Source organism: Eucyclogobius newberryi, unplaced genomic scaffold (assembly GCF_026437365.1).
Source record: "Eucyclogobius newberryi isolate DKJ021-1_F unplaced genomic scaffold, fEucNew1.0.hap1 SCAF_18, whole genome shotgun sequence".
Taxonomy (NCBI): Eukaryota; Metazoa; Chordata; class Actinopteri; order Gobiiformes; family Gobiidae; genus Eucyclogobius; species Eucyclogobius newberryi.
The window spans coordinates 27359637-27374054 of record NW_027315812.1 but is presented as its reverse complement, the minus strand read 5'-3'; the positions used below and the strand labels follow the sequence as shown (position 1 = coordinate 27374054).

At 42.6% G+C, this 14418-nt stretch overlaps 1 protein-coding gene across 3 annotated transcripts in view; it reads left to right on the top strand.

Moving 5' to 3' along the window:
• The window catches only part of mpp7a (MAGUK p55 scaffold protein 7a), a 227548-nt gene that overhangs the window by 43171 nt on the left and 169959 nt on the right, over positions 1-14418 (top strand). For all 3 annotated transcript variants that reach the window (XM_072451195.1, XM_072451194.1, XM_072451193.1), the window contains exon 4: positions 5973-6050. In XM_072451195.1, coding sequence (XP_072307296.1) covers positions 5973-6050 — 78 coding nt within the window. The remainder of the gene's footprint in view (positions 1-5972; positions 6051-14418) is intronic.

Below are 14418 nucleotides of genomic sequence, written 5' to 3'. Positions count from 1 at the left end.
TAACACATGAATATGTTTTGTTTTAAACCATTCCATTTTAGCTCTGGATTCATGTTCAGGTCGATGTCTTGCTGAAAGTGAACTTCCGCCCCAGTCTCAAGTCTTTTGCAGTGTTTTCGCAAACAGGTTTTCTTCCAAGATGGCCCTGTATTTAGCTCCATCCGTCTTCCCATCCACTCTGAGCAGCAAAAAATAGCAAAAGGGTACTGTGGTAACGCAACTGGTTAACTGACTATTGACCGCAAAGGTCTCAAACTATTGTTTAAAGAAGAAAAATAAAACGTTTGAATATGAATCTGAATTAGGGATAGAGTTTTTTTTCACCACACTTAATGTTTTGCTTTTAGGCCAAAAACCTTTTTGGTCTTATCAGACCAGAGCACCTTCTTTCACATGGTTGCTGTGTCCCCCACATGGCTTCTGGCAACTTCCAATGGCTGTTCTTATGGCTGTTTTTCAACGATGGCTTCTTCTTGTCACTCTTCCATAAAGGCCAGATTTGTGTAGTGCATGATTAATAGTTGTCCCATGTGCAGATTCCCTGTCCACCTGAGCAGTGGACCTCTGCAGCTCCTCCAGAGTTACCATGGGCCTCTTGGGCTGCATCTCTGATCAGTGCTATCCTTGTCCTGTAAGTTTTGGTGGATGGCCATGTCTAGGTTTGTAGTTGTGCCATTCTCTTTGCATTTCTAGATGATGGATTGAATAGTGCTCCCTGAGATATTCAAAGCTTGGGAAATCTTAACCTAACCCTGCTTTAAACTTTATCCCTGACCTGCTGGTGTGTGCCTTGGACTTCATGATGCTGTTTTCTCCACATGCTCTGGGCTGGACAAGTAGCAGCTGCCTTCGATGTAACGATTTTATTAAAGATGCAAATTAATCAAATTAATTTGATTTTTTTTTTTTTTTTTTTTTTTTTTTTACATTTTAATGAGATCTGGTTATCAATATCACAGAGAAACGATGTCAGTGCAGTTCTAGCTCTCGGCATTTGATTGATGAGTTTGGTGGTTCTACACACTGCACCAGTCGTCTGATTGTTTTAGCTTGTGTAAATGTCCATTGAGAACCTGAAGGAAAATCATGGCATGGTCGTAATGGTTCCCAGGCCGCAGCGCTGCCCTGATGCCATCTTGCCACAGCCAAAGCACACACACTCCAAACGGACCTGCTATGACAGACAAGAAAAACAACTCTCCTCTCCTGTTCTTGAGTCAACACATCACCTCACAGAAGCTCCACTCGACTGTCTGCCATTCCTCCAGCTCGCTCCGGTCAGGCCTAGGACAGGACCCTGACGAGGAGATGGGACCCAGCGGAGGACACAGGATCCTCTCCACTCCAGTCCATGGAGAAAACATCAGCCCAAACCTGTACCACACGAAGCCTTCTGACGTGTGGATGTTAACCAGAGCTCCTTGCCCTCCACGCAGGAAATGAAACTCAATCCGGCTTCATGATCTCTAATCTTTGTCTGTCGTTGCATTGGAGCAGCTCTCCATCCATCAAACTCACTTCCTCTAATGTAGCGCTGAACATGGAGGATTAGGGATAAACTACATGAAGCATCCAAAATCAAACAAACTTGAGTGCTTGAAAAAAACTAAACAGATTGTGTGGAATGTCTTGGCCAAGTTGTTATGGAAACAATGTTTTGTATAATAGTGTTGTTAAAGTTCCTCAAGTCCAAATGGGCACTATAACGAATCTAGAGAGCCCCATATTTCCTCCTTATCCTGCTCATGTCATTTGTACTTTGCTCTTGTGTGCTTGGATCATACAGATGGCATTAACGGTTTACTCTTTAGCCCTCTGATGTGTTTGACCCCTGACCTCAGTCTGTATGTTTGGAGCCCACGGGGTATTTCTGCAGTGCATGGTCCTGTAGTCAAAATGTTACTGGAAAATAATTTGTGCATTTAGTACTTCTTATTGAAATAAGAACAAAAAAAGCAAAGTAAGTTAATGATAATTCATTGAATTTATAAAGCACCTTTCAAGACCTCCAAAACTTTACATTGCGTTATTCCTTCACTTTATGGTAGTGGTAAGTTACTACTGTATTCACAGCTGCCCTCGGGCAGACTGACGGAAGGGAGGCTGACCATTGGCCCCTCTGACACCAGCAAACGCACCACAATCATTCATACTGAAGTTGTACTCAAGTAAAAGTACAGTTGCATGGCTTAAAATGCACTCAAAGTACTGCTGAGTTGTTTTTTTTTTATCACACTTTAATACAAAACTTGATAATTATCAAAATTTGCCACATAGTGTGTTTACAAAGATAGTTTACAAAGATTCTGACGAGTAGAATCTTATTAGGTACATTGAGACTGTAATTCTTATTTTTATACTCAAGTATAAATTATGCTCAAAAAAACATTCTACTCAATTACAGACACAGTATCTGTGTTTGTAATTCATTACGTTCAGCCGCTGTAAATAATAGCATATTGCCAATATAAAACGTAAGCGTATCCAAAAAGTACTCAGGAGTAGTTACTTCAAAATGATAGAAGATACAATTGCCAAAGGTACAAATTAATTTGATATATATGACTGGATGTAAGTCCCTGTTTTCACCTAACCCTGCTTGGCTTCAACCCACTCTCCTTCAGTTGTGTTTTTTTAATTTCCATCAGGCTGCTCAAGATGTTTGCCAAGGCGACACACAAGGCGCTACGCTAGCCCTGGTAATGACTTTAAAACACGTCACTTGGACACTGCCCTGCACTGTAAATAAAAGCATTTCAATGGTACGTTCTGAGCATGAATTCCACAGTTGGTGAGTAAGCCAAGCGGGTGGAGCAGAAGTACCTAAGCAGATGTTACCAGGATCGCGGTATGTTGGAAAATCTTAATGACTGGCAATGGTTTAGTTACGAAAAAGATGAGAGGAGAGTAACCGGAGATGCCGGCCTGTCTGCTTACGGTCTATTACTGTAAAAATACTCTCAACAGGACAAGGCTTCAGAAATACTAAGTAACTGTTTAAATATGTCAGATTTAATAGTAATGCCAATGCTTTATACTTAAATGAACACCACATTACACGGGACTACAATAGGCCAATTCTGGCACGTTTACATTGTATGTTCATTAATATGCACTGTCCCTTATGTGTATGTATGTGTAATGGTGTATATGTTTATATTTCTGAGCACCAGTCAATTCCCCATGGATCATCATGTCTACATTGTCAAACATTTGTCATTCTGGCTTCGTGCCTTGTGTGGTTGTAGGGCTGGGTATTGCCTTGTACTTAGCTATAAAATGGATCTCCTAATACAGGTACTTAATACTATATTCGTCCTCATACATGGATAGATTGAGTAGTCTCACTGCACCATTCAATCTATTAGAAAACAAATGTGCTCTAGGTTATTATAATACTGCCATATTTCTAACTAATGTCTAATCATTAGAAATGGGAACTGAGGTTTACAAAATATCTAAACTGATTATCTAGGAGAAAAAGTAGTCAAATTATATCTGAAAATACATTCATAAAGTTGCACATACATTTAATGATATTACACTTTTCTAGAGCTTTTAAAAGTCTAACTTTGTCATTTTAAAGTATTAAGTATTAAAGTATTCAGCCTGTTCTGTAAGAATATACTGTAGCAGCAGAAACAACAGCGTTTTCTTCCCTTTTCTGCAAAGGGACGGCAGGGTCAACTTTCATTACCAGAGCGTAATATCGCCTGCTGATAATTATACTTTTGGCTGATACTGCTATTACTCAATGAGGTGAATATCGGCCGATACTGGGCCAATATATCAGTGCATCCCTAGTGTTTTTAGTAGCCATTATGGCAACAAACGTATAAGTGACATCTCATTTATGTTGAGCATCTGATTTCAGACTGGCAGCTCTGGCAGTTTTGACTTTCACTTTAATGCAGCGGATCAAAAAAAAACTAAACAAAATAACACATGTGCCAGTCCACAGTGGAGGGGCTGTAGTTTGTCTAAAACGAGTGAGGACACGTCCTAACACATATCTAATATATTCCCGTCTATTTCTTACCTGGAGCAGTTGCATGCCTAAACTGCTCCTTGTGTGACGCTCAGTGCAGCAGAAATACAATTACACACGCACTTCGCCACATAGATATCTGTTGGTGGAAAAATTGGTTTGAATTTGTGTCAAGCAATCCTCCACCATAGAGATAAAATTAGTTCAGATATTTGTTTGATATTGTAAATAAACATCAATTCGCTTCAGAACATATTAAACTATTCTACTATTTTTACATCACTCATTCAAGCTTGCAAGAAAACAGATCTACCTTTTTAATTAAATGACACTTTTCCTACACATAAAAGGAAAATTTGTCTATTTCATCAGCTGCAGAGATCTACACAAGCCTTCACAAGCTCTCTGTCCTGCCACCTGACTCCTTGTCTTCTCCTCTCTCATGTGGGTCTTCTACACCCCACTGCCTCTCCGGCCCCCCCAGATTAGGCCCTGACACTCTTAATGCTCTGTGTTTTATGGTGCAGCAGTGTGGGCTTTACACTGGGATTTGAACCTCCGCTGTGGCCGACATCATTGCTCCGCACTTACAGCCTCTGATTTATCACAGTGTTCTGGGCTGTGCTCCACCTGACGCCATTGTTTTAGAGCACAAGATAAAACATGTCACACACAAGGCCCCAAAGACGATCGACATGTTTCCATTGTTAATCTGACCTGAAAATAACAATGCCTTTTGAAACTCCATTGTGTGCATTTGTAATTATACTGTTTTGAGTATATTGTATGCGGATTAGAGAATTTGGTGTTTTGGCCTGCAATGGAGTTCATTTCCCTTCATATCAATCTGTCCCATAGTCATTATTATTTTCATTATTATTTTGCAGAATTTGCTTTTTATTGTTCTTCCAGTTCTCAGTGAGTTTGATACGTCTAATGGTCCTGAATAAAAGCTGCTCCAATGAAATTTACAAAGAAACAAGAAATTGTACATATACCCACGTTGTAACATAATATATTTACACACAATCTCGCGCCACACCCAAGGTCTGCAGTGTGTCCACTTCGCCTCGGTCCGCTGCTGCGGCGCAGGTCTAATAAGACTAATTTCTCAGTGAATATGAGTTGGATTGTAAATAAAACACACAGCATTTTGAAGTTTAACAAATAGAAAACATATCACAACTGTCCCTTGGTTCTTGATGACTCTGTTTGAGCTGATTTACCTGCGTTTGTGTCTTCACATCTGGTTCATCTGCTCCTGCACTTGTGCTAGTGAGTGTCACGTTGTAACATTTGTGCTAGGATATTTACACAGAAAGATGATCAGACCTGGCCAAGAAAGCCAGGCCTGATCATCATTTCATTTCAATGCGGCAGGTTCTAAACTGCAGACTGCTGTATATCGCTCCGCGTGCGTGTTTGCATTTCGCCGCGTTTGTAATAAAACACACAGCGTTTTGCAGCTTAAAAAAAAAAGCCCTCTCTCCACTGATGTCGTCTTCCACATTGTGTCAAATGCTTGCGCTTCCTGCTAGAGTGCCCCCCGGTGGCCGTTAGCCAGTAAAAATCTATAGATTAACTGCACTGTTAAATCTATACATTAGCTGCAACAGCAACTTATAGTCTGAAAAGTACGGTAGGTTGAGCACTTTTTACTAGAAACAATGTAAATCTGCTCTAGGATGAAAATAAAAAATAGGCTTACTTTGCACACAAAATGTACAGTTTAATCTACAGATGTTGTGCAGAAAGTGAACAGTGCAGTGAGTGATTGATTGATTAAATTATAGTTAAAGTGTTCATGAGTCCAACGACGGATAGAAAGAAACTTCCACAGTGTGGCATAAATGCACCTATCTCCATGGAGAATGTTCAGAGGTATGGTTTCCATAGAATTGTGCAGTGAGATGAGTTGACAGCAACAGCAGGCATCTATAAAATGGCAATGTTCAAATAACAGTGTAAATTGTGTGTGTTTCAGATCCATACTAGGCTCCAGCTCTATGAGGAGATCAGACCTCTGCCTGTGGTGAAGAGTGTTTCCTCTCTGGCCTCGCAGGTTAGTGTCAAAAGCACTATACACATATTACAATGAGGAAAATAAGTATTTGGGTTTTTTTTTTATTTTTGAAGATGACATGTAAACAGGGACAATTATTCAAAAAAAAGGGCAAACTTATGTGGCTACTTTGTCTTTCAATTACAACAGTTATCCCAAAACTTAACTGACCCGTCATTAGGCGTTTTTGATGATGGCATTTCTCTTGTGCATGTGAACACACTATTATTACCTGATTTTTACTGGCCATGTAAATGTACCCACTGAATGTAAGAACAGCCTGGTTCACTGATTAAAGTTATGGCACAAAGATCGAATTTTCTGGAGAAAGTCTTCCAAAATCCAAACGGAATTTTGCTGGACTGGGCAAAACAAATTGGCATAGAATTGTATAAATTAATCACACTTAACTGTAACTTATACAACATCAGAGCATTTCAGATGACTTATTGACTTATTCTTTTCAGATCAGAATATAGAAAATGAGCCCATAATATTCTATGACAAAGCTGTTGCTAGTGTGAGGGCAGCTGTCACTCCTCTGACCCCTCTACATGCATGTGCACTGGCGTCACTACCGCTGTGGTCGCTTCCACTCGCTAATCTACTCAGTTATTTGCTTTGCCAGGAATAACAACGTGTAAAACAGGGGCAATAAAAGTCTATCCCCGGTGCACGTGCACAGATTTAGATGCGTGCTGGTCTTGGTTTGGAGGAATTATGGCAACTTACTTGTGTCATCTTTTACTGTTGGGTCTGGGGAAAACTCAGAACCACCAGACTGGCTTCCTATCGTGACATTGTCAGACTTGTCTCTCTCTCTCTGACTCACTACTAATTAAAATGATGTATGGCTGTGGGCTGGTGGAAGGGTCTGGACGCACTTTGATTACAATAAACATAGAGGTGCATTTCAAACTAAACCACACAGAGAGACGGGCAGGCTGCTGGTGAGTCTGAGGCCGTGCCAGGCTGCTGCTCTTTAAATGGATTCAACAGACGGATTATACTATAATGAATGTCAAATAGTCAAATCAAACCGTTATTTTTGTCAACTTACATATATAATCATAGTTGTTGTCAATGTAATATTTTTGCTGGCTAAGCGATGGATACAATATAAGCAAAAATGAGCCGAAGGGTGCATTCACAATATACTTTTGAAAGATGCGAACTGTGGTCCGGTTGGAAACGTAGGTCTCGGACCAAGTGAATCAAACTCTGGTGCGATTCGTTTAACTTTTGAATGCCAACAAACCAGAAAGCGGAACCAAGAAGTAACAAACTCCTGCATAAGAACAATACGGTAACGATAACGGGACAAATAACGCCTAGAAAGATGTGAAAGTAACAGCAGGTCAAAGTCGGGTTTAATTAATGCAATGGTATTTATGTATTTATTTATTTATTTATTTGTCTGTGGGAGTTTTTTATTTATAGGAGATCTTCTACTGAAAGTGTTTTTCAGACTTCCTATAAGTGATCTGTTCTTCTGTATCTACCTCTGTATCTTCCTGCGTTGCACCAATGAAATTTCCCCATGTGGGACAATAAAGGAATATCTTAATTATAGTTACTGATGATCACAGTTTCCAGTGATGATACTTACAAAAATAACAATGTTTTAAAGCTAAACAGAACCCAACATAAAACAATATGCTTTATGCTGCCTTTAACATGGGATAAGTGGCCTATATTCAGCAAGTAATAAAATCTGAAAGGTATGGCATCATCACATTCTCCCATCGTGTTTATTAAACAGCACTTGTCCTCCTGACGTGAAAGCACATGTCCATGCTCCCCCTCTGCTGCCACTCACATTGACCTGCACATGTGGTGCAGGTTGTGGGGTAAATCCACAAAAGCCAAAGAATGAAAAGAGCGCTGAAGTCCGGCTCCAAGACTGTTTATGTGACGCGGATCAGGCAGCGCTCCGGGTGTCTCCCACACAGTGCCTCTACAGGCGATTGGTAATGGCATCTTTCTGGACATTTGTTTCTATTCATTTAAGTGTATCGTTAACGTGAATCGGACCAGCTCAGAGAAAGATACAATTTTGCAACTTTGGTCCCCATTCAACTCAATTTGTGTTTTAAATGCGACCAATGAGTCAGCGTGGGGCAGCAGTAGCTCAGTGGCAGAGTGCCCTTCTTCTGATCTGAAGCTCTCGACACAAACCTGTTGGGTAGAACTTTCAGATCCACTGACCCACTGGTCTGCAGATTAATATTGCTATTGTGTCCTTAGGCAAGACACTTAACCCGCCTCACCCTCAGTGTCTGCATACACAGGTGTGAATGGGGGACTGGTTACTTGATGTAAAGAGCTTTGAGTGCCTTGACGGTAGAAAAGCGCTATGTAAATGTGACCATTTACCATTTAGCTCTACAATATCTCAAATTAACATAGTAGATAGTCACTTTGGGCCTTAGACGGGGTACACCCTGGACAGTGGTCAACTCGTCGTTGGGCCAACATACATAGACACACAGATAACCATTCATTCACTAGGGCCAATTTAGACCCAGAGAGATCATAATGATCGTAATGATCTCCTTCTTTGGAGGGAAGAGCACTAACCGCTCTGCCACCGATCAACCTTGAGCTGTTTCTACTTGATTGGAGTTCACTCATGGTAAATTCAGTTGATTGAACATGATTTGGAAAAGCACACACCTGTCCTACAGTGTATGTAAGGTCCCACTGTTAACCGTATCAGAGCATAAACCAAGCCATGAAGTCCGGGGAATTGTCTCTAGCCCTCCGAGACAGGATTGTATCAAGGCACAAATCTGAAGAAGGGTTTCTGCTGCATTGAACACATTGGCTTCCATCACCCATAACTGGAAAATGTTTGGAACCACCAAGACGCTTCCTAGAGCTGGACCAGCCCAGCCAAACTGAGCAATTGGGGGCGAAAGGTCACTCTGACGGATCAGAATCAAAATCCGTATAAGGTGTATTGCCATGGTCAATTAACAAAATTCACAAACATAGGCACTTGTCCTGGTGATTCGATGCAAAACAAACAACAAAACATTGAACAATGAATTCAAAACAATGACTAGCTACCAGATATATAAAACATTAAGTAAAGTAAAGTAAAAATAGAAATAATCATGATATGTACATAAATAAAATATGTAGTGCATTAAGAAGTGAACAGTGCAGTGAGTGCAAGGTGCTTAGGTAGTGTTCATGAGTCCAACGGCAGAGGGAAAAAAACTGTTCTTGTGACGGGAGGTTCGAATGGACCGTAGCCTCCTGCCTGAGGGGAGTGGCTCAAATAGTCCGTGTTCAGGATGAGAAGGGTCGTCTGTGATCCGACCTGCACGTCCCAGAGCCCTGGAGACGTACAGGTCCTGCAGAGATGTAAGTTCGCGGCCGATCACCTTCTCAGCAATCTCTGTTTGTCCCTGGCTGTGGCTCCAGCGTACCACACGGTGTTGGAGGAGGTGAGGATGGACTTAATGATGGCCGTGTAGAACTGCACCATCATCTCCGCTGGCAGCTTTGCTTTCCCCAGCTGCCGCAGGAAGTACATCCTCTGCTGGGCCTTCTTGATGGTGGGCTCCAAATTGGGGTCCCAGGTGATGATGATGCAGAGAAAGCGGAGGAAGTTCACAGTGGAGATGGGGGAGTCTCTGAGATGGTGAGGGGGGGCTAGGGGGCTTTGACTTTCCACGATCATCTCCTCTGTCTTCTGGGCGTTGAACTCCAGGTTGTTACCGCTGCACCAGGACACCAGCCAGTCCACCTCCCTCCTGTAGACAGACTCATTCACGTCTGAGATGATCCCGATGAGGGTGGTGTCGTCATCAAATTTAAAGGTCCCATAACATCCCGCCCCCTTCCCCCCGGCTCCGCGCTGCTGTCTCCCTACAAGTCCATTCCGGAGTTTTTCTGCTTCGATTTACGACGAAACACGGCTCAAAGAGGCCCAAAACTTCATTAATGATATCGCACTCTTTACTATCACAATGGTGAAGGTTTATGTGGCACTTGATGCAGCAACCGGGAAAATAAAGAGAAGTTCTATCCGATATATATATATATATATATATATATATATATATATATATATATATATATATATATATATATATATATATATATATATATATATATATATATATATATATATATATATATATATATATATCTCTGCGCACGCTGTAGAATAAACACCAGATTTATTTAGGCTCAAAGTAGTGTTGATCAGAAGTTCTATCGTTTCTTTCTCACTCAGTCGCGCGGCAGGAGCGGCGCAGCGCGGAGCAGACAGCTGTCGGGCTACGTCACGGGTTGGGCGGGGGAGACAGATCGCTCTTCACAAGGGTGGGGGCGAATATCAAACCAAGCCGTCTGCATTTCCGGGTTGGTGAGGGGGTCCAAGGTATGGGTGATATTTCTTAACTATTATGTTAAGGGTGTTGCACAACCCTTATTATTATCAATTATACACTTAGGATAGACTACGAAACGTGAAAAAAGCATGTTATGGCACCTTTAAGACTTACTTGGCAGAGGTGGCCACAGTGGGGGAGGGGGTGTCAAATCTACAGTAGAAGGAATTGAGTTGCTGGGACAGTTTTTTGTCATCTGCAAAAGGGGCTTGCAGTTGGTGAGAAGCCGGAGCCCACTCCACACATAGGCGGGGTTGTTGTTGTTTGAGAACTGCTGCTTCAGACGTGTATTGTACTGGGATCTAGCTCTCGACACCTCCCTGCTAAATCCGTTCTTTGCATCTTTGTAGAGCTCTCTATCACAGGCCCTGTGCACTGCCTCCTTCTGCCGCCTCAACTGCCTCAGTTTGGGTGTGAACCAGGGTTTGTCATTGTTGAAAGTGACTTTAATGTATGATGGTATAATCCTCACAGAATCGAATGTATGACGCCACAGTGTCCGTGAACTCATCCAAACTATCTGTGGCAGCTCTGAAAACCTCCCAGTCTGTAATGTCCAAACACGCACGTAGCTCCTCCACTGCTTCGTTGGTCCACTTCTTAGAAGTCCTCACTACAGGTTTGGAGAACTTCAGCCTCTGTCTGTACGTGGGGATCAGGTAAACCATGACATGGTCTGACGAGCCCAGCGCGGTCCGGTCCACGACGCGGAAGGCGTTGCTGACTGTAGTGTAGCAGTGATCCAGCATGTTCTGCTCTCTGGTCGGGACTTTATTAAACTGTCTGCACTTTGGTAGTTCGTGGCTGAGATTCCCCTTGTTAAAATCGTCCAGGATAATACACAAGGAGTCCGGGAAGGTCCGCTCCACGCTCAGAACCTGGTCCGCGAGCATGTGGTCCGCCTCCTGCGTGCCTGCGCTCGGCGGGATGTAAACGGCAGCCAGGATGACCGAGGCAAACTCACGCGAGTAAAATGGTTTGCAGTTGATGAAGAGATATTCCATATCAGGAGAGCAGTATTTGGAGATCACTGACATGTCTGAAGACCCCGCCGCCGCGTTGATCCGGTGAGATCTCTAAGACGGTCAGCTCGGAGCAGATGAAATCCCTCCAGCTCCACGGCGCAATTGCTGAGCCTCGTCTCTGTAAAACACAACACGGAGGAAGAAGAAAAGTCTTGGTTTTGTCTCATCAGCAACGCCAGTTCGTCCAGTTTGTTGGGTAGTGAGTTCACGTTGGAGAAGAAAATCCCAGGTAAGGCCGTACGTGTGCCTCGCTTCCTCAGCCGCACGAGCGCGCCAGCACGCCTTCCTCTTCTGCGGCGTGTCACGGTTTTAGCCAAGAAAATAGCTATTTCTGCAGCCGATGCTAAAAAAAACTGGAAGTTGGCAGACTGGAGTTGTGGTCCGCAGACACTATTTACTAACAAAAACAACAAGCACCGAAACGCCGAGGCAGCCTTCAGCTGCGCCATTTTGGAGATAAACTGTGGAGCCAGAACCATCAGGAGGAGATCTCCAGCATGTCTTGGTGGAGAGAGGAGAAACCTGAAGGACAAGCAACACTCCAGCAGTCAGACCTGTATGGTAGAATTGTCAAATGGAAACCACTCCTCAGTTAAAGGCACATGTCAGTTCGCCTGGAGTTTGCAAAAAGGCACCTGAAGGACTCTCAGACTATGAGAAACAAAAATCTCAGGTCTGATGAAACAAATATTGAACACTTTGCCTTGAATAGCAAGCTTTCAAGTCCGGAGGAAACCAGGCACTGCTCATCACTTGGCCAGAACCAGCCCTCAAGTGAACCACGGTGGTGAAAGCATCATGCTGTGGAGATGTTTTCAGTGGCAGAAACTTCAGGATCAACAGAAGGATGAATTCTGCAGTATACAGAGATATCCTTGATGAAAACCTACTCCAGAACGCTCTAACCTTGAGCACAGGATAACAAAGGGAAGGGCCACAGGACAATTCTTTGTGTGGCCCAGCCAGATTCCAGACTCCATAAATAGATGTGCCAAGCTTGTAGCATTATACCGTATTTTCCGCACTATAAGGCGCACGTACAAGTCTTTAACGTCCTCAAAAGCCGTCCGTGCGCTTAATAGTCCGGTGCGCTTAATATATGGTTTATTTCTGGTTGTGCTTACTGACCGCGAAGATATTTTGTGTGGTACACGGTGTATAAAGAAGATTTGGGACACGAGACACCGATGCACGTCTAGCTTTACAGTACTCCGGAACTGGAAGTCCCAACATGTATGCAAAGCATTTTGGGAACGCGGCACTGCCAAAATGTAAACAACATTTTCAGTCAGGCAGAACGCAGACCCCTACCGGTTAATAAAGAACCCCAAGAATCTTGGCCCAAGATGGCTCCTGCCAAGAGACCATTGGATCTGTTATATTATCGCAAGAAATGCGCTTACGGGCTAAATTATCAGTCAACTGTGGTCAGAGGCCGGAAGGCAGGAAGGCCGGAATCATCACTGAACTGCCACGTTTATCTTATGTGCTTTATAGTCCGGTGCGCTTAATGTATGGACCAGTGCCCATGGTACACAAATGGCTGATGGTGCACTTAATAATCTGGTGCGCATTTTCGTGCGCAAAAGACGTTACTCAAAAAGATTTGAGACTGTAATTAGTGCCAAAGGTGTTTCAACAACAAAAGTGCTTTTTAAAAAACATTTTTTTTTTTAGCGTTAATAATTTTTTTGCAAATAATTTAAACAACCTTCTTTTACATTGTCATTATGGGGTATTGATTTTAGAGTTTACAAAATAATCAATTTTGTAATAACATAACAAAAGATAAAGGGACCTACTTGGCAAAAAAAAAGCTGACGACTGGAGCAAGGGCGAGTGAATTACTGTAATGTGAGCCACCTGCAGTGGAGATACACACGTAAAACACATGAAGCCCTTTTAGGCGCGCTTATTTTGCAAATAAAACTCAGCAGTGAACGAATAAACTCTTAACTTAGTGTAAATGGTCACATTTATTTTGCACTTTTCTACCTTTATATATTGAGGAACCACTCACCCAGTCACACACCATTGTACGCAGACACTGAGGGCGAGGTGGGTTAAGTGTCTTGCCCAAGCCCTGTTGGCCAGTGGATGTGGCTGCTCTACCAAGGATGTTTACGTCGAGAGTGGGATTTGAACAGCCAACCTTCAGATCAGAAGCTGAGCACTCTGCCACTGAGCAGCCGACCCAAACGTACTGCCAGTTTGCAGGGAATGACTCGGTCCCGGGTCGGATTTGGACAATACATGCGTGTGATCGTGCCGTGCAGGAATTTTTGGGTCCAATTTAAACTCTACATGACATGACAATGTTTTTCTTACAATGTCAAAATTTGTTGATACTAAACATTTAAAACTAAATCTAATTTTTATTTGTTTTAGCAAATTTTTCAGTTTGATTGTATTTACATATTTTGTATTGAAGTTACTCTGTCAAAATGTTTTATTAAATCTAACCCTAAACGGTTTCTTTAGTATGCTTTCAGTGCACAAGGTAAACCAAATACTTTTTTTCTGTTTGAATATAAATAGCATTAATAAAATACAGTTTGTAAGCGTACACCACACAGCAGCAGGTGATGTCAGACGGGTGAAATGTTTTCCTCTCAAACCCAAAACCACCAGGAGCACATCTCTGGCTGTACTCTGCTACTGTAGACTGTGACAGGAGGCGGCAGACCGGAGAGCAGACCCCAACCCTCCAACTTGGTCTCATTCTCTTTATTCAAATTACAGATTTTTAGATTTATGCTTCATGCTAACTGCCCTGCAAAATGTCTCCATGGGATCATCGGGTATCACTATAGGGCCCTTGGTTGCGGTATCAAAGTGCCTCAGAGTGACTCCTGATTGGTTCACTTGGAAAAAGCAAACCTATGAGTGGTGTGTTTTTGAAGCAGAGTGGTTTTCAGACATGTCACCACTCCGACC